This window comes from Amyelois transitella, chromosome Z (assembly GCF_032362555.1).
Source record: "Amyelois transitella isolate CPQ chromosome Z, ilAmyTran1.1, whole genome shotgun sequence".
Lineage (NCBI taxonomy): Eukaryota > Metazoa > Arthropoda > Insecta > Lepidoptera > Pyralidae > Amyelois > Amyelois transitella.
In genome coordinates, this window is record NC_083535.1 from 7,158,872 (window position 1) to 7,186,697 (window position 27,826).

The 27,826-nt window shown below is 35.7% G+C and overlaps 3 protein-coding genes across 4 annotated transcripts; 1 reads left to right on the forward strand and 2 right to left on the reverse strand.

Annotated features, from left to right (window-relative positions):
- Window positions 1-1,258: 1,258 nt before the first annotated feature.
- On the reverse strand, window positions 1,259-10,313 carry LOC106133918 (sodium/potassium/calcium exchanger 4). Of its 2 annotated transcripts, none has more exons than XM_013333786.2 (11): window positions 10,188-10,313; window positions 9,246-9,367; window positions 7,691-7,793; window positions 6,894-7,081; window positions 6,158-6,305; window positions 5,637-5,738; window positions 4,642-4,749; window positions 3,778-3,996; window positions 3,188-3,289; window positions 2,554-2,675; window positions 1,259-2,080 (listed from the first exon to the last, which is right to left on the reverse strand). In XM_013333786.2, exons 3-11 carry the CDS (start codon window positions 7,701-7,703, stop codon window positions 1,868-1,870), a joined length of 1,215 nt encoding a protein of 404 aa, XP_013189240.1. In that variant the 5' UTR covers window positions 7,704-7,793; window positions 9,246-9,367; window positions 10,188-10,313; the 3' UTR covers window positions 1,259-1,867. The 2 variants fall into 2 exon arrangements, with proteins under 2 accessions (XP_013189240.1, XP_013189238.2); XM_013333784.2 differs by having other exon boundaries at window positions 9,874-10,218.
- A 2,306-nt stretch (window positions 10,314-12,619) lies between these two features.
- On the forward strand, window positions 12,620-20,756 carry LOC106133919 (sodium/potassium/calcium exchanger 5). Its single transcript, XM_013333787.2, has 10 exons — window positions 12,620-12,710; window positions 15,970-16,152; window positions 17,543-17,730; window positions 18,083-18,269; window positions 18,353-18,412; window positions 18,506-18,849; window positions 19,089-19,251; window positions 19,411-19,512; window positions 19,691-19,812; window positions 20,106-20,756. Exons 1-10 carry the CDS (start codon window positions 12,692-12,694, stop codon window positions 20,331-20,333), a joined length of 1,596 nt encoding a protein of 531 aa, XP_013189241.2. The 5' UTR covers window positions 12,620-12,691; the 3' UTR covers window positions 20,334-20,756.
- A 1,100-nt stretch (window positions 20,757-21,856) lies between these two features.
- LOC106133768 (sodium-coupled monocarboxylate transporter 1-like) lies at window positions 21,857-27,614 on the reverse strand. Its single transcript, XM_060953778.1, has 13 exons — window positions 27,433-27,614; window positions 27,196-27,355; window positions 26,729-26,846; window positions 26,579-26,646; window positions 26,006-26,160; window positions 25,777-25,917; window positions 25,415-25,633; window positions 25,205-25,332; window positions 24,658-24,800; window positions 24,108-24,295; window positions 23,689-23,809; window positions 23,114-23,260; window positions 21,857-21,913 (listed from the first exon to the last, which is right to left on the reverse strand). Exons 1-13 carry the CDS (start codon window positions 27,612-27,614, stop codon window positions 21,857-21,859), a joined length of 1,827 nt encoding a protein of 608 aa, XP_060809761.1.
- Window positions 27,615-27,826: the final 212 nt, after the last annotated feature.

Below are 27,826 nucleotides of genomic sequence, written 5' to 3' on the forward strand. Positions count from 1 at the left end.
TTATGGTTGTCGCATTCGATCACGAAGCTTTATGTGCAATATTACATAAGTATCTCGTTGTGACACAGGTTTTTAGCACCTATTAGTGCTACAAATTTAATCTAAATGATAGTCCTAGATTTTAGCAGATGTACTATATCCTAATTAGGTATTAACCCTACAAATATTATAAATGCGAAAGTTTGTAGGTAAGGATGTGTGGCTGTGTTCGTGAGTCTTTAACATTTGCGTGAAAGATAAAGAAGGTTAGAGATTTTTCTTTGTTCACGTGAATCCTGTTTCTTTGTTCACGCGGACGAAGACGCGGGCACAGCTAGCATTTAATATACTTTTTTATGTACCATTTGTTTCCTAAACCTCGACCTCGTTGCATCTTCACCTTTTTAAAGAGGAGCCGCGGGGTCCCATTGTGACCACGATGCGATCCTTACTCCAGTAAGGAATGTTTTCCCCCCAAGCGACTCCCGTCTTTCCCCCAGCAACATTTGCAGTGGATCGAAACCATACAAAATCATGGTTATATTTTACACGCGAGCGCAGTTGCGGGCATAAGTAGTATTGCACTTATTGCCAGCGATAAATAAGTCGATGTAGAGCATCAGTATGATGGCACAATGAAAGGCTTTTTTCATCGCTGTTTTGTAACGTCAATGTACTGCTCTTGCGAAAGTTCATGGGAATTTTATGTCTAGATAAGCTAGATGTTTGAGCTAAGATACTGTTTCGTGTTTAAAAGAAGTTTAAAAAGGTTAAGATCCATTAATTTTTATGGCTTATACTTGCCATTAATTTTTAATTTTTGCCATTGATGTCGTAAAAGGCGACTAAGGGATAGGCTTACATGCTTGTGATTCTTTTTTTAGGCGATGGGCTAGCAACCTGTCACTATTTGGATCTCAATTCCATCATTAAGCCGAGCAGCTGAACGTGGCCATTCAGTCGTTTCGGGACTATTGGCTCTGTCTACCCCTTAAGGGATATAGACGACACTATATGTATGTATGTATGTATGTATTAATTTTTATGACTTGCTTGTCAATAAGTGCAGATACATATACATCTCTCTGAACATTATTGACCGTTAGTTAGAAAAGACAATGAATTTTAATTATATCTTGAAAATACAAAGAAGGATATCTATAATCCTAGTTATTGATGTATGAATATGTGTACCTACATTGTGGAAACATGGGTTTCCTACCCATGTTTCTTACAAATTTGCAAGGATATTATGTATACTGTTACTGAAACAAACATGTATTTTTGAATATATCATTCATATATTAGGTAAGTACATATTTCTAAAAAGAACTATTCTTATTTCTATGAGACCTTGACTAAATATAATTTGGAAATACATTTGAAAAAAATTACAAACGTTCTTATCTTGTATGTACTATAACAATTACTCTAGAAAAAACTTATAAGGAACTTTGTCGAAATATTATAAAATATGTATATAATAAAAATTTTAACAACTAGATCTTACGTCACTACTTACTAACAAAGTTAAGTATAACACATTAGGGTTTAGGATAATTATTGTGTTGACCTTATAATAAAAATTCGCATGTCAAGTAAAGGGTCATATATCATATTTCATCATATGTATTTTAATTACTTTATTTAAGTACCATTAATGATTGTTATTTTATTAATAATTGTTTTTATTCAGGTTTCTAAAACATCAATGGAAACAAAAGGTTGGCAAAGAAGAATACATTCATTTTTGTTGTGAGGGTGGCGAATAAGTTTAAACCTAGGAGTACAAAAGTGCACATGTAACACTACATTTTGGCTTAATAGTTAATTTATTATTATTTATTGTTATTTAACAAACAATGTAAATATTCAGATTTCCACCACATCAATGGAAACACGTCGGGAGGTTGACTACGAAAAAGACATTCATTTCTATGAGTGTAGCGAAGATGATAAAACCGACGTACACCACAGAGCATGTGATGCCGACGCGCCAGTCCAGCTGGAACTTGTTGAGGGCCAGGCTGCCGTACAGGGCGAATAGGGTAGACAAAAGGGATATAGCACTGTATGATATTCCGCTAGAGTTCATTGCCACCTATGAGTAAAGATAATAATATATTTATTTATTGACAATATTCAGTGTTATTGTAAAAGTTAGGCGGTGTTCATCCGCCGTCCGCTCCGCCATGAACCATGTTTCTTATGTGATTTATTAATTTTCTAATAATATTGTTAGTACTGGATATTGTCATTAAATAAAAATTCATGGTACAAGTACTAATATTTTAATGATCTTGTAGTTAGTTTTCCTTTTAATAATTTTCATTTGATATTAATAAATTGTAAAGAATTATATTATAACAACACATTACACAAAGTAAACAATGAATAATTAAAATTACCAATGACGATGATGCGCAAAAGGCTTATCGCATTACGCAATCTCTTTCAGGCTTTTAGGAGATTGTATTAGAATATAAGCTTGTATGCAATAAGCGGATAACGTAGGTTTTTGTCAAAAAGAAGTATGATGTGTGTACCTAACACTTAACAATAAAAGTTACTCACGTAATGCTTGCCGGGCGTAGTAGGGTAGAACAACGCCTTAACAAGCCAGGGCAATCCCAAACACAACAGAATGTCGAAGGTGTTAGAGCCAATGGAATTACTGATACCCATCGTGCCATTGCCTGGAATAAAATATTAATATATCGTATTGTGAGTATGTTGGCGTGACGTTCTTTATAGAATCAAAGAATATCACGAATTAAAGAGTAGGTAAATTTTTGTTTTAGTTAGTAATTCTTATATCAATTATCGCAAATGCCACGGGAGTATTCTTCTCTATGTGTATGCACTGGACTAGGTACGTTTGTGGGCAATTTCTTGAAAACATTTCAAGTTCATACAGGATTTATTAGCCAAAAAATAAAGTGTAGGTATGCAGATACCCAATAAGTAGTTTTTATCATAATTGTCGTGGTTTGAAACTGAACATGTAACATCATTAGTTTTTCCCTTTCATTTTCTTGTGTTTTTTCTTTGGCGTGAAGGGCTATCTGAACTTTAATGCCACCAGCAAACCAGCTGAACGTGGTCTTCGGATCATTTCGAAACAGTAGTTGTTGCTTTGTCTATCTTCTAAATGTCAAAGACATGATATTTGGTTATTTTTATGCTTGTATGCTAAAATATTAATTACCATGATTAGTAACCAGTACACTTGATACTGCTTCTGGGAGACTCGTGCCAGCCGCTAAGATCGTGAGGCCAGTGATGCTATCCGGCAAATTTAAAGTGTCCCCTGCAAATTAACAATCTCATTTTCAGCTCCTGTTTCACAACATGTAGGTAAGTACTAAACGCTCGCATCTGCATGAGGATAAGCAAATCACATGCTGCATTGCAGTTTAAATTCAATTGCTCTAGCATCGTATTACTCTCGCATTTTGCTTGGTTATTTAATAGATTCGCAGATACAATCACAAGAAAATTGCAAAATTCACAAAGTTACAAAAAATTGAGGTATTTAAAAAGAAATTGAAAAACGGAACATTTTTATTTGTGTAACAACGCTCAAAATCAAAATCGTTAGGTAAACATAGATAAAAAAAGGTAAACATAGATAAGAGGCAGTTGATTAAAAGCATTTTGTCAATAAGCAGTTTTCCTTAAAACACCGAACTGAAATTATAGAAGCAATATTAGTCGTAGCTTGTTTAATCTAACGTCCTGGTTATCTTAAATACCTATTTCAAATTTATTTTCTTGCCGCAGTAATTTTGAAATTACCTAATATAGTGATTATCCAAGCAACCAAGTAAGACACTCCTCCGATCCAAGATATGCACATAATGAAGGTAAGTGGGTAGAGCGAGGGGTGACGGCGGCAGTCGGGGATGGTCAACCAGAGAAGCAGACTGATGGGCCAGGTTAGCAGCCATAGGAACTTCTTCGCGATTGAAGTCTTCTCGTCTGGCCAAGACCAGATGGAACTATCGCTGCTGGTGTCTGAAAAGGTATAAGGCATCGATTGGCGCGTCTGGGAACCGAATATATTTTTACAAACTGCACAAATAAGTGACTATAAGTTCTCTCGTTGTGAACTAATTGAGGGGACTTTGAAGGATACTAAAGATACTACTCGTACATACATTCCACTGATTTGCAGGAATATCCATATAAGGTCCTGCAAATTATTAGTAAAAATAGTATGCATGAAGATTAAAGTAACATTAACTCTGTGTTGATTATCTGAGCGAGGGTACAAGGCGTAACAAACACCATTGTTTTTTAAAGTAACAGTTATCAAATGACTGCAATTGTATGGAGTGTCCGGGATTACTGTAGGATATCCTTTATAAGATAAGATTTAAGAGCGCCGGTGATCGCAAAGATAAGGAGCGTGGGTGGTTCAAATCCTACTCCGGCAACGTAACAATGTCTCTATTCTGTGTTAATGAGAGAAAATATCGAAAGGAAACCTGCACATCCAGGCGACAGCATGTGTGTGTAACCATGATCCATGGTGTTAAGGTTTCCTTGCAAAGATTGCGTACGTCAGACAGGATTCGTGTAATAACCTGACTCACCTAATCCAAGGTCGTGGTCGTAAGCGCACCTCGGGATTTGTAATAAGAGGTAGATCCTACTCACCAGAACCAGTAGAGTTGTGACGACGTGTCATCTCCATGCCTTCCTCCAAGTCCAAGTTAGGGTTGGTGCGACTCAGGCGGCGCGATACATCTTTCGCGTGTTGTTTTTCTGAAAACAGGTACATAAATTATAGCAAACTAACTGTAGCCGTATTTAAATATCTATAGATAAAGTCAACCTTCATTAGTTTGATTCCTACTTGATGTTCAATAGTAATAGAAAACAGTGAAGAAACCTGTATATTCAGGCAACTGGACGTATAAATGTTATCCGATGTGGGTAAAGTTTCCCCTAAAGAAAAGGTTGTGAAGGTCAGACGGGAGTTGCTTTGTATCGTCGACCTTTCTTATCCAATTCAGGATCACATGCACCCCGGGCTCCGAAGGTATAACCAAGACTAAGGCCAGGAAAATTATAAATATACATAACATTTTTCCTACGAGTTTCAATTAGCTAACTATTATAAATAATATATTCTGTCTAATTAAAAAGATTATATAATTGTTAGCGATATTTACACTATACAATCCATTATTATTAATATTGCGTTTGTAACGATAAAAAAGGGAAAAATAATGAGTTGACCATACGTGTGAGATTTGATTATATTTCTCTATGACTAATATGACTAACGAGTAGTAGTAGTATTGCATAATTGTATCGGCATGTATTGTATGACAGCGTCTGTTGTGATGAGAAACAAACTTTCTCTGATAGACCTGGGTCTAGGAAGTCTTTATGTTTTTATTATTAAATATTTACAATTTTAGAACTTACTTCGATTCTAACTCACTCTGTGTTATTTATCCCGTATATATATTTATGATTGCTAAAAGGTGCGGGTGCACTAAATGGAATCTGAGTTTTAGGAATCACTGAGTATTTGTGATTTTTGGCTCTGTAAATGACCTGAAATGTGCGTGTGTGTTTTTATACATGAAAGCAGAAATTGACAAAACATTCAGTATAATTATTGGGTTAAAATATCTACCTACCTTTTATTAGTAGCGGAGTGATTTCTGTATATATTTTAGGTTTCTTGAAAATGCAACACCCTCCTTTGACAAAGTTGCCCAAGCGGCTGTTGAAGATCATCGCTGAAATTGTTGAAACATTGTTATTTTTAATCAAAAACAAAGAAGATCAAATACATTTATTTTTTCCTTCTGTTAGTCATGTTAAGTTAATGACTAAGGGATAGGCTTACAAACTTGGGATTCTTCTTTAGGCGATGGGCTAGCAAACTGTCACTATTTGAATCTCAATTCTATCTATCATTAAACCAAATAGCTGAACGTGGCCATTCACTCTTTTCAAGACTGTTGGCTCTGTCTACCCCGCAAGGGATATAGAAGTGACGATAAGTATGTATGTAAGTAATTTTCTTCTTTATATTAATTAAAAAAAACTTATTAAGATTTTTATTCAAAAAAGAAATTAAGAATAAAATATCTCCCAGAATTTTAATATTTTAACATGAAATTATTTAATATGTATATTATAAATGGATTCTTACTTAAAATGTATACAGTATACATAAGCACAAGCAGCAACGCCTCGTGCCAGTACACCTTGTTGTCCAGCAGTGTCAGGATCAGGGTCACCACGGCCACCGCGTACATCATGCAGTCCCGCGATATCGACCACCAGTCCAGGTTTATGACCTGGTTGACAAAGGAAGTATAAATAAAAACATTTACAAAATACGACTGAACGCATTTGACATACCTACATAAATATTAACTTTTATACCACAATCCATAGCTGTACCCATACCAATCTTACGGTTACATTATTATATGAGCCGAATCATGGGAGGAGTACGATGGTGTGTATACAACATGAACATAAAGAAGGTTAATGTTCAAAAAAAAAATAAAGTTGTGATAAATTTACTTGCTACGAACTACGACGTAGCAATCTACGATTTTCGAGTACTAAAATTTATTTTTTTGTAATTTTTTTCCATGTTTCATCCGAATTGTTTTTTTAAAACGAAAAAGGAGTTATAATAATAAAATTTTGTAGTCTGCATTGTGTAGAACGATTATTGAAGAGACCAACACTAACCACAACGGCATCGCACATGATTTGTTGCAGTGGTTTAAAATTGTAGGTATTTATAATTTCATATTTCCTTGTTTACATATTCAATACTTGTTTGTTGAAAATGCAAACAGCTACATACATGACACAAAGCACTCAAAATTAAGAGCTAACAATATTTGTTTAAATAAATTCAGTGAACATACTCTGCCAGCAAAGAAAGCGCAACAGGCTGGCACAGCTAGTACGTTGAAGACCGCGGACCCAACGATAGCTCCCACGCCCAGGTCTCCCTGGGTCACGAAGGTACCCACGCAGTTAATGAACAGCTCTGGGCTAGAACTAGCAGCCGCCATGAAAGTGGCTCCAGCGATGTCTGGCTCCATTGTTAGACCTGGAATTGTTTTTTTATACTTATGTCATAATTTCTTTCTTTCTTTCACGAAAAGACCATCATGCCTAAATAAATAATAGTACCATTCCATCTATTTCCCATGGATGTCGTAAAAGGCGGCTAAGGGATAGCCTAACAAAATTTCGGAATTCCGTGACTCAGGTTTTTATTGGACTCCGGTCTGTTTGAACTCCGCAACCATTGCAGGGCAACCTAAACAATTTCAGATCATCGTTATCCAATTACAGGTTTCTTCCCGATGTTTTTTCCTTATCGTAAAGTATTCCATTATTTCTCCTCTCTCTCTCCGAGCTCTGGTACACCCTCTGTTGGGTATAGGCATCCATTGTTATATAAAATAAACATAGTAATTGAAAATAATGTGTAAATACATACATACCTTTTGTTCTTGGTCAATACCAAGAACAATCGTTCACAGAGAAACATCCCCCCTTCTGTTCATACAAACCAAAAGCACGGGGAGTCAAGTTATTTGCAGGCTACTGTGCGTAAACTTTAAATATTTATACCCAGGCGTCAAAGGCTTTACACATACCTCAAAGACTAACATGCATTCAAGTATAACACTCTATTAACTTTGTCACTTACGATCGCATATCATGTCGATGGCAGGCACGAAGTATTGCTCGCAGACCGCCCCGAGCAGGAGGAAACAGTACACGGCCAGGACACAATGCACCACGATGAAGCCCTGGAAATTTATTTATTAGAGATAAATTTCCAGGACATATGTACACAGGATAAGACACGGAAGTTTATTTTACCAACGGTGAAATGCTACAACGTACATACATACATATCGTCACGTCTATATCCCTTGTGGGGTAGACAGAGCCAACAGTCCTGAAAAGACTGATCGGTCACGTTCAGCTATTTGGCTTAATGATCTTTCAAGTCTTTATTTATTGTTATTATTTACTAGTTGTTGCTCGCAACTCCATTTGCTATTATTAAATTTACTCAAATATCCGTACATATTACACAGTAGGGACCAGCCCTTTGGCTTCTACATCACATGATCCAGATCTTCTATTTTTTTGCCAAAGAAATGCTTAAAGAGTAAACAACTTTTGTTAAGACGTCTTTTTCATAATTCGGATGTTTTAAATCACGTGTTTCAGACTTTCGACTTTTATACGCCAACAGAAAATGTTCATCAGGTTGAACAACTTTTGTTAAGATGTAATTTCAATATTATATATAGATTGGCTGAAATGTTAGGGTTCGATATCAGCTGTTCCAGATTACAAAATAAATTATACTTTATATGTTGGCCAGGCATAAGAGCTAAGCAACAAAAAATGTTTCATGCAAATATGTTTAGTAGTTCCGGAGATTAATGTGTACAAACAAACATACAAACCGACAGACTTTCTTTTTCAAATTCATGATTGGTTTCTATTTCTTCATCGTTATAAATTGTTTTTTTTTAATATACTCAATGTACACAATTACAATTTTATTTTACTGTTTTATTATATGTATTGATTCCTACTTATTTTCTAATATGCCGTGGCATATTAGGATTAGATACTAAATCTTTTTCTTATTGATGTTGTCAGAAGCAAGTAAGGGAATAAACACTATTCTGAAAATACATGCATTAACAATAAGTAGCGACTAGCTACTTATTGTTTCTTCTTATGTTAATAAATGAATTTAATTCATATTGTTTTCCTTTGGGAATCTTTATTACTCACTCACATCATGCTCTTTTAGTATTGTAACTTTCTGCTTATTTAATAATACTTACTATATCTCTAACGACAGACTTTTATCTTTTCTACTCGATAAAGTCACTCTACACACAAGTTATCAGTCTTAACAGACAGTTTATATACTACAAGATATTGCCACTCGCATGAGGCAACATACATATTTTTATTACGTCTACATCACTTGCAGGGTAGACAGAGCCAACAGTCTTGAAAAGACTGAAATAAGCCACATCCATAATTGAGATTCCAATAGTGACAGGTTGCAACCCCATCGCGTAGGTACAAGAAGAATCTCATGGTAAAACCTATGGTGCGACGATAAATTTGACCAATTAAATTCTTGTCAATTATCTCGTCTAAATTTCCTTCACGCTGATGAAACGTAAGATGCTATTGCTATGATTGATGTATCTAGTGGACCTTACATGTTGCCTCTGCGCACGGCTGAGCCCGTCGGAAGGGAACTCTAGTATGGCGGCTGGCGTGCAGTTTTTGCCGCTTTCCAAAACACCCAATAGTTTCCGTGGAGAAAATCTCTCCACTGCACCTAGAACAGAAGGCGATACGAATATGAAGGTCATATAGGAATTAAATTTTTAAATGATATTTCAGTTATATATTCTGTCTATTATTTTCTGTTTATAATTTATTTAGACATGTTTTGTCTATCTGTCAAAATATAGAATTAGTTTAACATTTTTTATAAATAATTCAGAATAAGAAGCCATGCGTACCTATATGGCCGCGTTGAAACTGAACCTGGTATTGCTCGTATAATGGAACAGTAACTTAATAAATCTAAAAATATTTTGTAAAAAGCCTTCACCATTGGTAAGAGTAGATTATGAGTAAGATTATTTCTTGAATTTGATAAATTTTTCAAAGAAAGACAAAATTTAATTTCATCAAATTAAGCGTAAAGTTGTGAACTTTTTTCTTATATATAAATTACTATGAGAGGTATTTGAGTCCTATGTTTAAAAATTATTAAGAAAATTGTCTGGTATTCAAAGTATGTTGCTTAAAGTGATAAATATTATTTTTAGTCGTTACCTGATGCAGTTTCAGAAAAATCTTTGAAATAATCTGAATTAGAAATTGACCCTAGAAACACCATGTAGAAAATAGGAATACCGAAAAACAGTATCACTCTGACTTTTGTCGCTAGTCTAGTTTTGCACACATTTTGTCTAGTCCTTATCAACATTTTTTCCATTTAAATACAAATCTATGAAATAATTTCTATACACGAATAAATTCTAGGATCACTAAGAGTTTTGGTTATTAAAGCGTTCGTCAAATGAAAAACTCAAATAATTTGCTGCGTATACAGTTCAACAGCATTAGTATGATGTTGGTCAACATACGCGCACTGCTGAGCCCGATGACGGAATATTACTGCTTCAAATCAGTTCTGCGGTCCTTGTAGCAAATAAATATTTATCAAGTAAGTAGTATTATTAGTGGTATCATATCAGTGTTATCGGCAGGAGTGTAAATAAAACTGCTTACTGTCCGCAGGTAGGTTGTGGTGTCGCACGGCGCCGGCGGCAGCCCGGGCGCGGTCGGCGGGTCTTTCCGGCCACTTTGGTGATGTGCAAGCTACGCTGCGCTACGGACCTATTGCAATCACTGTTGTATAGGTACTTTTTGATATGAGAAAAGCACATTGACAAAAAAAGATATGTTTTTAGAAGAACTAATAAAATTTTAGCCAAAATAAATGTACAAGTAGTACACTCGATAATTGATGGTCAAATAAATCGTGATGACAAAGATACCATCAAAACATAACTGATTATTATCAGCTATTGCTTCCACACACAGGTGAATGCCACATCTTCTTCTTACGTCTTCTTCGTCAGCTTCTTGTTACGTCAATAATTGTTACGACAATCAGTGTAAAATAATAATAGGGCATTCAAAATTATAATTAAGTATAAAGGCTGCGAAATAATTCGAGTAAAGGACTAATTTTATTTTTATTTCTACGGGCTACTGTTATATAAAAAATTTTTGTCTGTAATATTAATTTAAATAACAGAATTAGATATCTATTTAGAATAACGTTTCAAAACCATTAAGGTTTCATTTGAAAAATAAAAACATAATGATAAGCTATTGTAATACCTAATTGATGGTATCATCACAGATTGCCATCATATAAGTTCTAATAGATATCAAATAAATTCGATCCTGATTAAAGTTGTTACAAATTTGATAATTTTTATTATTTACTCACCTGGACTTAAAATATTCCATTTATTATATTAATCTGTAGATTATGTTGTCGGTGAAGTGGCGAGGAACTTTCCACTATTTGCGCTTAGTATGTTTACATCAATATCTATATTTAATAATATTGATAAAGTGGTATGTGTTTGATATTGGTAACACAATTACAAGGGATTTTGAAGACATTATATTGATATCATTCATGTAACGCAAACTTTTGATCAAGGAGTCGTGGCTATGACGAAATATACCTACTTTTTTCGAATCTTACTTGTATATTATGTTCCTACGTAAAAGTTCCTTTTCAAGTAGTTGATATTAAAAATATTGTTTTGGTGGTATATCCTACATTTGAAACTCAATGTATAAGTTTTTTTGTTATTAATCAAATCCTGTTGGCCATGCCATCTAACAACCTCAATAACTTTTTGGTTTGGCAAATGTCTCCTGTAACCTGTTGTAAACATTTTTCTAACCTCGATGCTGACACCCACTCTTATAATTGTCGGCGGCGGTGGCCACTGTTCTCTGCGGACGAGCACAAATCTCTCTTAATTAGATTTAATTGTCGCGTGCCGCTATGAACTGAGTCGCTTTAGGGCAGGGTGTATGACCGGTTCATCAATTCTACTTAGTCAAGATGATTATAAAGTGTTAACGAACAATGCGTTAGGTTTCCGGAAGAAAATAATAGGACCACGCCAAGTGTTCACGCGAATGGCTTAAACGATGTATGAGGAAAAAGATAAAAGAAGTTCGCCTCAAACTCATGGAAAGAGTAGGTTGAAACCATCGATTTTCCCAGTGTGAAATATGGCGAGGAGTCAAGATTTAGTCGTGTCAAGCGTCGTATTCCCCGCTTTTCCAGATAAAGGTACTCTTAGATGTAGTAGAAAAAGAAACACTATAAAATTTACAAAGAAACTTCGAAACTAAGTATATAAGTTAGATTTTACTGCAGGGAATCCTTATTCACTGTCACTTGCCTGAAATTTCTAGTAAGTGACAAATAAACATATGTTCTCTTACCATATGAACATTAGCTTGTATTCAGAGAAAAAAAAATCCTTTTCTTGGAAAAAAAATACACAATGACGAATATCTATCACTTGACCTACGACACTCTACTAATTGTATATTCATATTATCGTAAGTATATTAAAAGTAAAAGTAAGTATATTGAATTAAGTTCTCAGTCACTAACGCCAAACTGCTTACAGCATCCCAGTTCCTAACCGAGGCATTATTCAAATATACCTACATAGATTAACATCTACGACCCATAAGCTTGGAAAAAGGCACTTAAGTTTTCTCAATTAATACACATTGTCTTTGACATACTATCTGATAAATCAATCAATGCTTTGTGAAGCATTGGTTGATGTGTACGATGAGCGTAGAGGCGGAGGCGGGCTGGACCGCGATGATCTCGCTGGAGTCACTCCCGCACTGCGCCTGAGTGCCGCTCGACGTACCTCTACGTGTATTGTATGGAAATAAATAATTGGCCCCCGTATTCTTCTTTTGACGAGCTCTCCGGCGGGTCCATTATGTCCGTTTGAGTGAGCGGTGGCATTCGGACGCCGGTGGCGACGTCCTCGGTTGCCTGTGTCGCGCTCCACAACATCACGGCAACATGAATACCTCCGAACGAGGTACTTTCCTCCCTTTCATTTAAAAACTCGACCACTCAGACCCCGGCATTTAGTGCTGACCGGAGCTGGCGCCGTGCTTGTACCGACCAAGGTTAACGAAGGAGGTCGGAAGTGCGTCTAATTCCCGGTGAATGGCTAGGTCACTCTGTAAGTGTTTCCAATAGGCTAGAGAAGAAGATGGTGCCATCGCTTGGAATGCAGAATTTGAAAGTGAATTAAGTGCCTCGTAGTGTGACGTCCGCCGATCAACGTTTTTTATGAAACCGGGTAAACAGTAAGTATGGAAGACTAGAGAGAAGATCATCGATTCTCACCATGTCTTACAATGACCCAGGTAAACATGTTTTTATCTTATACAAACATTGCTGTAGGTTCAGTAATCAGTATGTAAGATAAACATTGACAAATTTCAAAACGCTGGTCAAATACTCATACTTTACTAACAAAACAAGGGCGTGGCGTGGCTATCGAAGTCGACTCTACAATAACCTAATGACCTTTCTGAAAACGAATTGGAGTCTAATATACATTAATGTACTTAGCTACCTTTATCAGCTACACAAACGGTAATAGGGAAAAGTGACTGACCTGCCACAATAAGTACAAATGTAGTTATGATGTAAAGCGAAATCGTAAAAAAGATGTAGATAGATAGATAGATAGATAAAACTCTTTATTGCACCATAAGAGAAAACATACAAAACAACACAAAGCAGATATAGTATATGGTACAAAGGCGGACTTATCGCTAAAGCAATCTCTTCCAGTCAACCTTTGGGTGGAAGGAAACCAAACAGGAGATCGGCGTTGGCGCAGAACAAGATAAATAAATGTTTGAACATAATAAGATACATACTACTAATAAAATATATTATATATATATACATACATACAGAATATATATCTAAATATAATACATATAAATACATACAAATACGCATAAATACAGATAAATACATATAATAATAACATATACTTAGGATAGAGTAGAAAGATAATGAGACTTAACGAGATTTCTGAAACTATTAATAGTCTGGGCTTTCCTGATATCGACAGGGAGAGCATTCCATAGACGGACAGCTTGTACAGTAAAAGAGTGGGAGTAAAAATTGGTGCTGGATGTCGGTAGTCTTAGTCGATGTACTCGTAAGTAATAAAGTTTTAAAATAACCGTGACTTTCTTTCTTTATTTTATTTCAAAGAATACCCAGTCAATTCATAGGAGTAATTACGTGATGTCAATTGACAATGCACCGATAAAATCAAGGATCATATCATCTATGACATCGGCTGAAAATTGGCTTTGAAATTGCTTGATCTATTCTTAGCTAAATGCTAAACCAACTTATTGGAAGCTTTGGGATATCTAAATAAACCTGAAGAAAATGTTGAAAAGCCTTTTTTATGTCATACATTAGGAAAATTTTATTGTTTCTAGGCTTGTCGGTTTTGGTGATTAGGGGAATTACTTCATAGTAATTTGGCGTGATTAGGCCGGTTCGGTAAGTTAGAAGGGGAGGCATGAGCACCGACTCGGCGCCTCATCCGGTCGCTCCTGGCGCAAATTGTCAATTGCTCGTCGTCGCCTCAGGGCTGTCAGCGCGCAAGGTTGAGCTCTGTCGGGCTTCACGTGATCTCTAGGTGCCGCCGGCGTCCAAAATCGTAACCCAAATTTCCTAAAACATCTTAACTTGGAAATGGCATGAGAAATCAAGAAAGCGCCGTTTATCATCATTGGTGTCTTAAACACATTTTTAACTAGATTCTGTTACGGTTTTAATGGTATTGTATCAAGTGAAAAATATACGAAGTTTGGAAAGTAGAAAGTATTGACTGAACTGCCAGACATTGATAATTCTAAGTGCATGTAAAGCTATCAAATAGGTTGAGTAAATCGAAAGCCGACTTATGCGACGTTAATGCGGACTTCCTGCCTTCTTTGATCTGTCAATTTCCTTCATAGTGCACTTGGGGATGTGCGAGCGAAGTCTAAACGAGACTTGACACGCACAATTTGGCACAAACAGATCTCGCAATCAGAAGTACCACATCGGCGGCGGCATTGAAACGTCGTGTTTTCTAAAATCAGTTAATTCAGTTAAACATGTTAGTGCAGTGGTCATTTGAGACAATTTGCCTACGATTTGCTTGTTGACTTTGCCAATTGCTCGAGACGATTTTAGAAGTGCTGTATCAAGTGCTTGCGTTAATTTTGAACAATATGACCGTTTTCTTCAATAGTACGTTTTAACTACTATAGTTAATAATCTCGTAATATTAAAGCATTGTATAAATGGAATTGTCGAAATTTCTTTGACAAAAGTAATACGTTACATTGTCTTGCTATGTATGAGGAAGCAATTAAATATTATTTATCTACCTCGTTATAACACTTTTACTTGAAGAACATGATTATCGTTACAATGTCACTACTCCAGTTAACGGAAATAATTCAAATAAGGAAAAATATTGCTGTAATAAAATCTACACCTTATATTTTTTAAGACATCTAAGAAAAGCTATAAATGCATTCTTTGTATTGTGCAAAATTAAGTGTACCAATTTAGCTGCATTTACTTTGTAGAGCATTTTTCATTCAGCACGAACTTAACATCTAGAGACAGTAAATCAATTGACATTGATATGGGTTAACAAAGAGGTCAGAAGAGTCCGTGTCCCTTTAAATGTACAATTGGATTGGTTGCTTTATTATATCTTCGAATAAAGCGTATCCCATGGTTCTATCTCACGCTACGTACTTTTCTTTTCATACATAGTTTTATCTTACTGTGTGTTAGTATACACGCAAAAATATACTTTTAAATACTACGTACAAAGTATTATATGAAGAAAAATTTATTCCCTTAAAGTAAATTTACAATTTATGTAATGTAGGCATATACGTAAACACGAAAACAATAACTGATCTTAGAAAAAACAAAAAATAAATAAAAGCGTTAGCAACAAGCGCATTTAAATTTACAAAGCGTACATTATATATTTAGTTTTAGGCAGGCAGTCAACAGTTAATATTTGCCAAATAATTTAATAGCATGTAAATATTAATAACTGCTTTTGCGAACCTCTCCCTAGCTTTGCGTTCAATTGCTAAGAACGCAATCGAGATAATGATAATCTTATCTTAAGAGGGAGAAAAGAAGTTTAACAAGACAAGTCTTTCCCTAATTAATTAAAATTAAAATTGTAACAAATGATAATGTATGCAAGTTTGTGCACATTATGTGTCTGTGCGTTTCAGAGACGGTTCTCCGCAACTGCACGCCGCCAGCTATCGACGACTTCCCCGCGGGCGTGTTCACGGAGCTCCAACGACAACATGGCGCCATAGTGCTGCACGCGCTGATCTCCCTCTATCTCTTCATAGCCCTTGCCGTCGTCTGTGACAAGTTCTTCGTGCCCGCCGTCGATAGGATATGTCATGGTACTTATTTTTTATTCCGTTGAATACTGCCCGCATCCTTGTTTTAATAACAGTTAATATATTTTAGTTTAAAGGTACCTATTTGTTTCTACGGACTATTGTATCAATGTATTTTGTAAGTGCATACATAAATGAATTATTAATAGTATTATCGAAGTCTGACTTTGCGAAAGTCAGCTGGGAATCGCTTCGTGTAAAACCTGATTTACTCAATCCAGGATCTGGATCTGCGCTTCTGGCCATAGAGTTAAAGATATAACGGGAGTAAAGATATCGATGACATATTTAAGCAGCAAAGAAGGATAAATACACGGAACCCAAGCTTCAAAAATGGAACACTACTACATCGCAAAACATCTCTAGGCAACACTATGATCTGATGATATGCCTGTCCACTTGAACGGAAGACAATTGTCTCGATGCTCGTACATGTGATCGCTTACATTAATTAATTCGTGACAAACAGGGATAAACACACCAGTCGAATATTTAGAAAAATACACATATTGCGCACATATATTTTCACAATCATACATAGTCTCGTCTTTAACTTATTCGGGGTAGACATAGTCAATAACGACGAGATAAAGCGACGAATGGCAATCACAAGATCGGCAATGGACAGAATGAGAAAAGTATGGAGGAATCGTAGCATCACTAAGACCACAAAGACCAGACTGGTGCGCACGCTTATTTTCCCCATATTTTTGTATGCTGCTGAAACCTGGACATTGCGAGAAGTGGAAAGAAAAAAGATAGACGCCCTAGAGATGTGGTGCTGGAGGAGAATGCTTGGTGTGTCTTGGACAGAGTTCCGCACTAACGTCTCGATACTCCAAGAGCTCGGTATTAAGCAGCGACTATTTCCCTTAGTACAATCTCGCATTTTGTCATTCTTTGGACACGTTACAAGGAGAGGCAACCGATCCATAGAACGGCTTGTTGTCCAGGGTAAAGTGGAAGGCTCTCGACCGCGCGGGAGGTCACCCATGCGATGGACCGACCAAATAAAGTCTGTGATTGGCGGTTCACTTAACGAGTGCAGCAGGATGACTTCCAGCAGGGAGAAATGGCGTGACATCGTAAGGCGCACATTGGCGCCCGCCTCCAACACTACATGATGACCACGACCACTCTGTCAAGAGTGACACGACTAAGAAGAAGAAGAAGAATAGTCAATAAATAGTCTCGAAAAATCTTCTTGACACACATATAAAATCTAGTCTCTTTCCCGGTGGTAGGTGAGATATATCTTTCCACTTGCTACGATCCTTGCAAACTTTTTTCGCTTCATCCAGATCACACTCCATGCACGCTCATTTATTTAAGGTACTCATGACCTGACCTTTCACCAGGACGTTTCAAATGACAAATATGCATACTTTTACAGCATTGAACATGACAAACGACGTAGCAGGCGCTACCTTCATGGCCGCCGCCACGTCAGCCCCGGAGCTGTTCGTGAACGTAATCGGGACCTTCATCACCGAAGGAGATATCGGGGTCGGCACCATAGTGGGCTCAGCCGTCTTCAACATCCTCGCCGTCGCGGCTTGTTGCGGCATCGGCGCTGGGATGGTAAAACATTCGATTTTAAACAAATACGTACATATTCTCCGTCTTTATCCTAAAAAGTGGTAAAAGACTCAAAAGACCCGTTTACCTGGAGGGCTTATGATGAAATTCAAATAATACTTATTATATTTTAATTCATAATTTTGTTTATAAGAAGTGAAGTTACTGGCAGAGAAGAATGGCACCACTACTATAACAAATTTAGTTTTTGTTATTAGAGATCCCTTTCTGGAAACATCATTCAACGTCGCTATTTTTCTCAATTTTTACTGACTTAAACTTTGGTAGCCAAGTTTACAAAGCATATTCTTTTCAAGCATATTCAAAATCCGTTGTAATAATTGTTCAATTTCAGGTGGTACCCCTGGATTGGTGGCCTTTGACCAGGGACTGTCTAGCGTACGGAATCACGGTCTCGATACTTATTTGCATTATGCACGATGAATACGTGCAGTGGTATGAAGCATTTTTGTTGGTCCTTCTTTACGGAGTTTACATTTGCATCATGTATTATGACAAATCTATTCAAAATTTTGCAAGAGGTAAGATTTTTAGCAGATAATATACCCTTGTTTTACTTATGATATATATTTCATGCTTAGTTACTTAATTTGTAATTTTACAGGTAGTTGGAAGTGGTTTCATAACATGTTCAATAAAACAAATGAAAAAAATTCCGATAATGGTAAGTTTATAGGTAAATAAATATTAAATTATTTTGCTAGAAAAAAAAAATATACTTATGTATGCTTATTTAAATTTAAACCATTCATTTTAGACGTCAAAGATGTGAAATGTATTTCTACTGGCGGAAAGAATGAATCACTACCAGATCACCACCAACATAACGGCAATCTTAAGATTCCCATGACTCCACATTCAGCGATCACTGAAAAAGACACAGATTTAGTGTTTCCGCATATTGACAAATTAGTTATAGCTACTAGTGAAGACTCTAGTAAAAATATTGAAGATACTGACTCCAAAACTATCGACATGGAAATTGTAACACCGGAGGAAATTGCTGACAATGCCAATACTGAAGAGGCTGATAAAGAAACTGTTGATGAGTATGAACATTCACTATGGAAATGGCCATCCGGGCGAAGTTGTTTGACTAAGGTATTTCTTGAACTCCGATTGATATTGTTTGTAGCATATAATCCCATCAAGTGTTTTGGACCAAATTTTATTTTCTGCAAAAGCAGTAAGTAGGTACTTACAAGTTTCGAAGATAAAGAATGAAGCACGTAGGTGTTATAGTGGTAGATGTGTTTAACGTAAATGTTATATTTGTTATATCAGTGCGGTTTTGTTGTAACAACTGATAATAAAGTAATATTAATTTGTTCTTTTTACAGACAACTTGGATAGTAACATGGCCTATACATCTGGTATTTTTATTCACAATACCGGATTGTGAAAAGCCGCGATTTAAAAATTGGTTTCCGCTTACTTTCATCATGTGCATCGTCTGGATAGGATCTCTTTCTTATGTTGTAGCATGGATGATTACTATAATTGGTAAGAACATTCAAATTTTAATACTGCATTCAATAGTTTTTTGGTATTTTCAATAATAATAATAAGGCTTGATATTATTGTCTAACAAACATAGTTAACTGACAATATAGTTTCGTTGTTATAAGTTAGTAAGATATATTTTGTTTATATTATTTTCAGGTGATACGTTAATGATACCAGATTCTGTAATGGGTATAACTTTCTTGGCTGCTGGCACCTCAGTACCCGAAGCAGTTTCAAGCGTGATTGTTGCGAAACAAGGTAAACCATTATTTATATACAAAAAGTGTAAAATAACTTTCAGAAGTGAAATACTAATGTATATATTGTATTTTAATTATTATCCAAGGTTAAAAGATAAATAAGGCTAGTACTGAGATTAGTTACAATTCAATCGATAATTGCAAGATATAAGGATAAATATATTTTTATCTTACAGGGCACGGTTCAATGGGCATCAGTAATTCTATTGGATCCAACACTTTTGACATACTTCTGTGTCTGGGTCTGCCCTGGCTGATCAAGGCGTCGCTGACACCTGCGGAACCGGGCCACTACTGGGTAAGAAGTTATATTTTTTCCAAGATCCAAGCTACAAATGCGAATATTTTGAATTTTCGTAATAAAAAAACTTTTTTGCTTCGCGAATTATTATTATAATAGTAATTATTCTAATATCCAGCCAAGCGAACTGTTGCTTTTAAGTATATATTTTCAATTTATTAATTGTCATATTCTGTTCTTTAATTTGATTTAGTAATGCTGTGTACTTGCGACATAATTCATGTTAACAATACTTTCATAAGGTTCACCTAAAAAAACCAGAGCGTCTAACATTTTAACAATTTTAACAGGTGAAGATAAATTCCATGGGTTTGGAGTACTCCGCAATATCCCTGCTTTCGACCCTGCTGTTGTTGTACTTGACGTTTTGGTTCAATAAGTTCAAACTGGACGCAGCGGTGGGTCGCGCTTGCCTGGCGATGTACGCCATGTTTCTGGTGCTGGCAACGCTTATAGAACTCAACGTGTTCTTCCCAGTGAACATGCGCACGTGCAAGAGAACGGAACTCAAATCTTAGACCAGTGGTTGGACTTGTAAGACATGAACTGTGTAACCGGCGAGCCGTGGTACCACCACGTGTGTTACTAATAGATAAGTGGGTTTGAGCTATTCGACCAATTATCTTTTACGTACTTTTTTGTATGACTGTTTGTCTTTCAAAGTGTCCGATACAACTATATTCCATAGAATCAACAAATTCAGGAATTTATAATTTAAGAAAACGTGGAATAAGATCTATGTAGATTATTACTTTAGTTAATGTGACAATTAAACTCGATTGATCACATTTCTTAAAATCATATTTTACTTTTTTATTGTTAAGATTTATTGATTATTTTAAATTAGTATTTCAGTATTAAAACAAACGTAAGTTTTAAAATATTCTCACCAAAGATATCTACTATTTTTATAATTTTACACATTTGGAATTCTCTAAATACTGGTCAAGTTGTTATCAAGAATCTCAGCAATTCTTTTGTTGTACATAATATACGATGTAATATTATAACAGCATTTTAAGAATACCTAATTAAATAATCTTATTTAAAATGTTTATTTTATTGACAGAACTCTCCTATGCTATTCTAATGTTGAGAAATTATTATGCCACATTCTAATCAGTAGTTTCTTGTAATCAGATTTTTTCTTATAGCTCTTCCATTCCTTTATGTAAACTCAGATTTTTAATTAAATTGCCACTACATATTTTATTCATAATCTTATAATTAATAATAAATACTATGTGATATAATATTTATATTTGCTGAAGTAAGCAAAAGTTGTCGTAGCGCTACGAATTACCAAAAACTACAATCCTTTGTCGTAGTACATTTCGTAGCATATAATTATGCTACAAAATTATTAAAGCGGTTTAGGTAGCCACCTCTGATTTTAAGCCAATAGTTTAAAATGTAACATTGAATAAGCTACAATGAGTATTTGTTACCTAAACTGAATAGGTTTTAATAAAGTTTGCCATACAAATTGCAAAGGCCGAGGCACAATTAAAGATTTTTTGGCTGTTAACTCCCAAGAAACGTATTATAATGTTATGGATAATGTTATGAATATATGTAGTTCTACATATTGTTCATATGAATAACTACATGTAGTTGACTTCTGTGCATAATATTTTTATTTAACTCTATATTTATAAAGAAAATCTATGTTAAATATAAATGAATAATGTGACTGATACAGCCTTAACCACTATGTCTAGATATTTAAATTTTGGCACGTTCCTTAAGTAGACTAGGGTAGCTAAAATTATAGATGATATCGGGGGATGTCGCCGAGAATGGCAATTAATAGGATTTTCCGCTTTACGCGGCCCGAGTCCAGCCGCAGGCGACGGTACTTTGGTAGCGAATAAACTTGAAAACTACTTGAGCAATGTTATTCAGAGATGTAGAGATAGAACAAATCTTCTGGATTATAATTTCCCTAAAAAAATTGTGGAAAAATCCCCAGGCAACAATCTACCATTATAATATAAAGGCTGATAATAAAAAAAATAGTGAACTCAAACTATATTTCTCTTTAATAATTACTTCTTCGACTCATTCGACTGGTTTCGCGACCGCAGCTGTCCACTTTCTGAAAAGTAAATTAGAGCTTAATGACTTGTAAGTAGGTTCATATACTCTTCTTACCCTCTTAAACCTTGCCATCATGGTCAAATACAACGGATTATTTGTAAATGTACAACCACTACTGATGTAATTAATCCTTCAGGGAGTTACGCTTTCACATAAAATACAGGCGTTTCACTCAATTCTTTTATCAGTTTTAAATGCCTCACCGCCTTTTATTTAGGAGTAACATGTTAATGATTAATATAGTTCAGTGTTTACCATGATCCGATATGGTTTAGGTTGCGGAGGTTAGACAGGAGACGCTTCGTGTAAAAATCTTACTAAGGTATCGGGTAAGCTCAATCCAGAATCGGAACCGACGACAACTAAAGGACGCAACCCCGGGTTCCACACCAGATAGATAACGTAACTGGGACTTATGTGAGGATGAAGAAGAATAAAGGTATAGTGTGATGCTAAACAGATTAGCTTACACGTGATGTTATGTCACGTGTCTGGGGTGAGTAGCCGTTATTGATCGAAATCACTGCACTTCTCTCTTGGACTCATTATAACGTATCGTGATCGAGGATCTTTGACTTTGGTTTTAAAGCTCAATTTCGCTAAAATGGCATGCAAGTAACAGCTGTTGAAGGCTATAAATAGATTTGATAAAGTAATTACAGTTTGAAGCACTAGCTAGTTGAATAGTCAGTGCTTCTGTTGATAAGTCGCTTCTTATAATATCCTCACAGAAAGAGATATCTGAAGCCCTACATTCAAAATGGTGAGAATAGATGTTTTTTAAGTCAGGTATATGACGTTGGTGTATCGATATTAAATTCAAAGTTGAGCGGAGTGAACAGAGTCAAATCTATTCAGGGACTATATATTGCTTGGGCAATATATATTTATCTAAAGAAAAAACTGATTGTCTGACTGCCTGACATTTAGGAGATTAACTCAAACCGCTGGGTAAAGAGAGAGAAATTTAGTAAAAATGTTTACTAAAAGCGATATCCTGAAATTTTAATAGGATTTTTAGATAGCGTGCTGAGCCCCTGACAAAAGCTTGTACACAATTTAAATACTACAGGTATTAAAGGCACACGCAACGTACCTTTATTGTATTTCGGTCGTCCCGAATCATGTTGCAATGATCAATGTAAATGCAACGCGAAAGTTTGAAATCAGTTAAAGCTAGCATTGTATAAAAACTAACGGTATAAGCCGTGCGTGATCGCAGCTGGTCCAGCTCTCTGGCGTGCGTGAGTTCGATGTCGTGCTGGGTGAGTCGCGGGCGCAGGCAGTGCGGGTTCTGCGTCGGCAGCCAGCGGTGGATCATCGGGGTTAGCAGGTCTCGGTGCACCTGGGAAGAAGTGGATTTTTTTTGTTTTAACAGAATCCTACAGAAACATCGATAATGAGTAATAGTTATTTTATTAATAATCACAATATATAGAAGAGGACTCTGATTGATTGTGCCGCGTGGTTCCCGGCACCAAAAAAAAAAAGAATAGGATCACTCCTTCTCGTTCCCATGGATGTCGTAAATGGCGACTAAGGGGTAGGTTTATAAACTTGGGATTCTTCTTTTAAGCGATAGGCAGGCAACCTGTCACTATGAATACTGAAACTCAACTATAGACGTTATATATATTTTATTATTCACTGACATATTAAAGGACAGCCCACCCCAATCGAAACCGGTTTAAAAGAGAATTTCTCGAAATTCCCGCAGAAATCAAACGTCGCCGCCAATGGGCTTTCGCTAGTAGGAATAAACTGAAGTCTTACCAAAGCCGGATCATTAGGCTGAGTGAAATATGACACGACGACACCAACAAACACGCAAACAATCATCCCCACAAAGGTATAATACAAATAACTCAATCTGTACAAGAAAAATGTACCGGACCTGGAATTTAAAAAGAATTTGAAATAAATAAATAATATAATTATTTGCTAGATATTATTTCAATTTAGTTTTACGTATATAGTTACTTTAACACTAACATATGAATTTCAGGGTTTTATAGGCAACGGTATTGTATTTTTTGTGGGCGTTAAGCCACCCGGCTAATAATAGCCTTATATGTAGTCCTGTGGGTATTGGCTCTGTTTACCTCGTAAGAGATAAATATGACTTTTAATGGTAGTTCTAACTGATGTAGCTTTTTCTTAATAATGACCTTTATAAATTAGGAATTACCCACCGATCAAATTCGACCGTGTACTCTGGCAGTGGCGCTGAGGTAGTGGGCAAAGTGAAGTTATCAGGACAACCATCAATGGAAACTGGTTTAGGCATTATTACTATATCACCCCGCATCATGGCAGCTTGAGTGCCTATGGATATCCAACCAACAAGTAAAGTCGAAGTTATTCCTCCAACAAGAGCACCCTATAAATATACAAGTTGTGACAATAAAATTTGTATAAAGTATTTATGGATTTGCTTACATATGTAAATAAGATTGAGTTGAATAGGCATGTCACATAGTTCATATTAGTTAATATAATTGCAGTGCTATCCAGTCGCTTTAATTTATTTTTATCGTTGGCAAAGCAATGTAGTCGTCATTTATTTTAGATAGATATAATAGAAATCTTTTAAAAACTTTGAATCATAATTAATCGTAGTATAGCTTTATTAAACCAGCTAGAATGTTAGATATTGCCGAACTACGTGAGTAATACGTGCTTCCGTTCCGAAAACGCCGAAACATTAGGCGATTTGTTTTTTTATTTTAAAATGAAACATACCGTAGCATTGGTCCATGGTAGGAATAACCCCATAGAGAACAGACCTAGAAGGCTGCCTGCTGTAATACCGGCTAGGCTTTTACCGGCTTGAATTAGGGCGCCCATGTGTTCCACTAGGAAAACTAAAGCTACGCAAACGGCACCTATAATTAACAGAAAAACCATTTTTGAACTCGGAATGATTACAGAAAATAATATGAGTTGAGTCTTGGCTAACAGGTAGTTATTTCAATAGCAAAAGCTACATGTTTGTCATTTTGTTAGGCCTGTTTTTCTTTGTGTACGAATTAACCTTGAAAGTGAAAACCAAGAAAGTGGAATTGGTTAACCCACAACTAATAATGATGAATGTAATTTATATGAATTTAGTGTAAGTATATGTGGTGTAGAAGATAATATGACAAGATTCATGACTGTATAAAAAATATTGCAGGATTGTTAATAGTGGACGCGAATCCAAATTGAAAAGGAGAATGTCCCCGGTTTAGTTTTTATATAGTTCAAAAATTTATGATGTTTAAAAAAATATAAAATGTATATAACAAACCAATAACAACCACAATTATTTTCATAATCAAACTCGCTGTGCGCTCCGAAATAGGTTTGTTATACGCAGGTCTTATGAGGTCCTCAAAAATAACACCGCATAATGAATTTAGTCCTGTTGACATTGAACTGAAAGAAATGATGTTGGATTAAAATCCTAACATAGATATAGGGTTGTATAACTTATAGCGTATTTTCACCGGAGTTATACCTCAAAGCGGCGCTGAAAACACCACTCATGAATATTCCTGGCAACGCTGGTATGGATCCCGTGATGGTCATGACGAAATAAGGCAAAAGTTGGTCACTTTTTCTGATTGCCCCAGTCGTAAGAGGGTCGCAGGTGGCGAAAGTGGCGTATATGACTAGGCCAGTGTAACAACATAACGAGACGATGATGAAGATGCCGGCAGCCATTATAAATATCGTTCTAAAAAACATAAGTCAAATGAAGAAAAATAATTAAAAACATGTTTTGTTATTTATTGACTTTAATGCTACATTTACGATAGAAAAGTTTATTAAATTCTTATAAGTTAGTCAATAAAAATAATATAAAAAAATACAACTTACATCCTGGCTCTTTTGAGAGAGGACAATGCAAGACATCGTTGTACCATCGCTTGATTAACCGAACATGAAGCTAACCAACTGAAATAATTACCGAAGACTGTCGACCAGAACGTATGTCGTATTGTAGGATCAGGATCCATGCTGAAATTTAAAAGATGTCCATTGTATCTGCATGTATGTTAGAAGTAATATGTTTGTAAGTGATAAAATTACAATAAAAGACAATTACTTGAAAAAATCAAGGCGGTCTCCTTTATCGTTAATTTGAAGAACTTCAGTTATGCCCCCGAGTCTCCACGTGCCATATACCAGGACAAATATTACACCAAAGTACATAAGTACAGTTTGTAGTGTGTCAGTCCATACGACAGCTTTCAGCCCACCCTAAAAGGAAGAATAAAATTAAACATACATACATAGTGATTTAAGGCATAAACAGATTTTTTTATTATTATTATTACTTTGTTTTTATGATGCTTATTTTTGTTAAAACTTTCTTTACTAAAGTGTGTGATATGTTTTTAAATCTTTTTGAATTATTTCTTCGCACAAGGGTTGAGGAACTCAAAATCATAGTTACAGTCTTAATTTAAAAGGAGGCTAATCAACATTCTATATATAAATAATTTGTTTTACCTAGTAGTTCTCAGCAGTTCAACAATGTATGATCTAGTTGACCTCGATATGAGATAGCTCTTAGACAAGCAATTGGTATGATTCGGTAGGGGTTAAAATAAGGTCAGTATGAACATTTGTAGGTACGTACATGTCCGAACAATAGATTACTTTTTTAAATACTTACGAGAGTAGTGTAGAATATACAAACAATACACACTATAGGTGTAATTAAATGGAGATTTATTCCAGTTACTGAAAATAAAAAAATCATATAGTCTTGTTTTTTTTGTACAGTAAAATGCAAAAAAAATAATGGTAGCTTGTAAAACATTACCTTGACTGAAAGCTAATGCTGGAACATATATCACTATAGGTATGTATAATAACATCTTGATTATGAATATTACAGACCCGAGTAGACGCACATTTTGACTGAATCGTAGTCGCAAGTACTGTAAATACATTAAAGTGAACCTTTAACTACAAATCAAAGTACTGTGGGATAGTTACTTATTTATTTTAAATTTCATTAAACATAAACATTTGAGGCCTATCAAGGATTCTGCGTATGTTTATTTGCTTCATATGAACATACTGCATCAGTTCCATTTAGCGTCTATATTTTTTTTATTTTTATTATGGCACGAATCGTCAAAAACAGAAAAATCATGGCGTATACTAAGTTTACTTCACCTTGTTTATTATTAATAGTATATAATTCAAAAGATCACTTTAGGCTTATGGTAATAAAGATTGTATGTTAGGCATACTAAGTACGCAAGTAACCCCTAACCAAAATACCTCATATGTTGATGTTATTTGTAAATTGTAGAAAACAGGAAGGTAAACAATAGCTATGGTCAATGATACAGCCCACTCGGATAGTACTATAGTCCACAATTGAGTGCCGTATGTATACATTTCAGCAGGCAGTCCCAGTAGCGAGATCCCAGAAATGTAACTGAAAGAATACATACGCCGTAAACATACGTACATAATAATTATATCAGCAAGCGATGTTAAGGATTATTGCGATACCTGGCTATGAGTGACATCGATATAGGGAACATGCCCATTGTTTTTCCGCCCATAAGGTACTCAGCAGTAGTATTCTGCTTCTTGCTCGCGAAGAAGGCGAAGTATACGCCGATAAGCGCAGAAAGGAGCAGCATCGCTCCAAATACGAGATAATCTAACCAATCAAAGTATACCACCGTCATTTTGGACACGTGTGGAGCTCTGAGCCAGGTCACACGTCCGTCCACTCTGACACTTTTACTCCATGTCGGTGCAATAGGCATTTACCGAGCGGAACTTGTAGCTTGACGTTGCTATATTTATCCTTAGAAGGATCTCGGACTCGGCCTGTCCCATTGGAGGGATGAGACGGGCAATTGGCTAGTTACCGGTGTCGGTTGGAGCGCTGATTCCG

Excerpts from the sequence above, each read along its gene's own strand:
- LOC106133918 (XM_013333784.2), bottom strand. The coding sequence starts at position 10,036 with ATGGAAAAAATGTTGATAAGGACTAGACAAAATGTGTGCAAAACTAGA. Across the intron at positions 9,368-9,873 it reads TTTTTCTGAAACTGCATCAG|GTGCAGTGGAGAGATTTTCT; the intron begins GTAACGACTAAA and ends CTTCTGTTCTAG. Across the intron at positions 6,306-6,893 it reads GCGCTTTCTTTGCTGGCAGA|GTCATAAACCTGGACTGGTG; the intron begins GTATGTTCACTG and ends TTTGTCAACCAG.
- LOC106133919 (XM_013333787.2), top strand. Across the intron at positions 17,731-18,082 it reads GCGGCATCGGCGCTGGGATG|GTGGTACCCCTGGATTGGTG; the intron begins GTAAAACATTCG and ends GTTCAATTTCAG. Across the intron at positions 18,850-19,088 it reads GGCGAAGTTGTTTGACTAAG|ACAACTTGGATAGTAACATG; the intron begins GTATTTCTTGAA and ends TTCTTTTTACAG.
- LOC106133768 (XM_060953778.1), bottom strand. The coding sequence starts at position 27,614 with ATGACGGTGGTATACTTTGATTGGTTAGATTATCTCGTATTTGGAGCG. Across the intron at positions 26,161-26,578 it reads GTATATTCTACACTACTCTC|GGTGGGCTGAAAGCTGTCGT; the intron begins GTAAGTATTTAA and ends TCTTCCTTTTAG. Across the intron at positions 21,914-23,113 it reads GATCACGCACGGCTTATACC|AAAGTGGACAGCTGCGGTCG; the intron begins GTTAGTTTTTAT and ends TTTACTTTTCAG.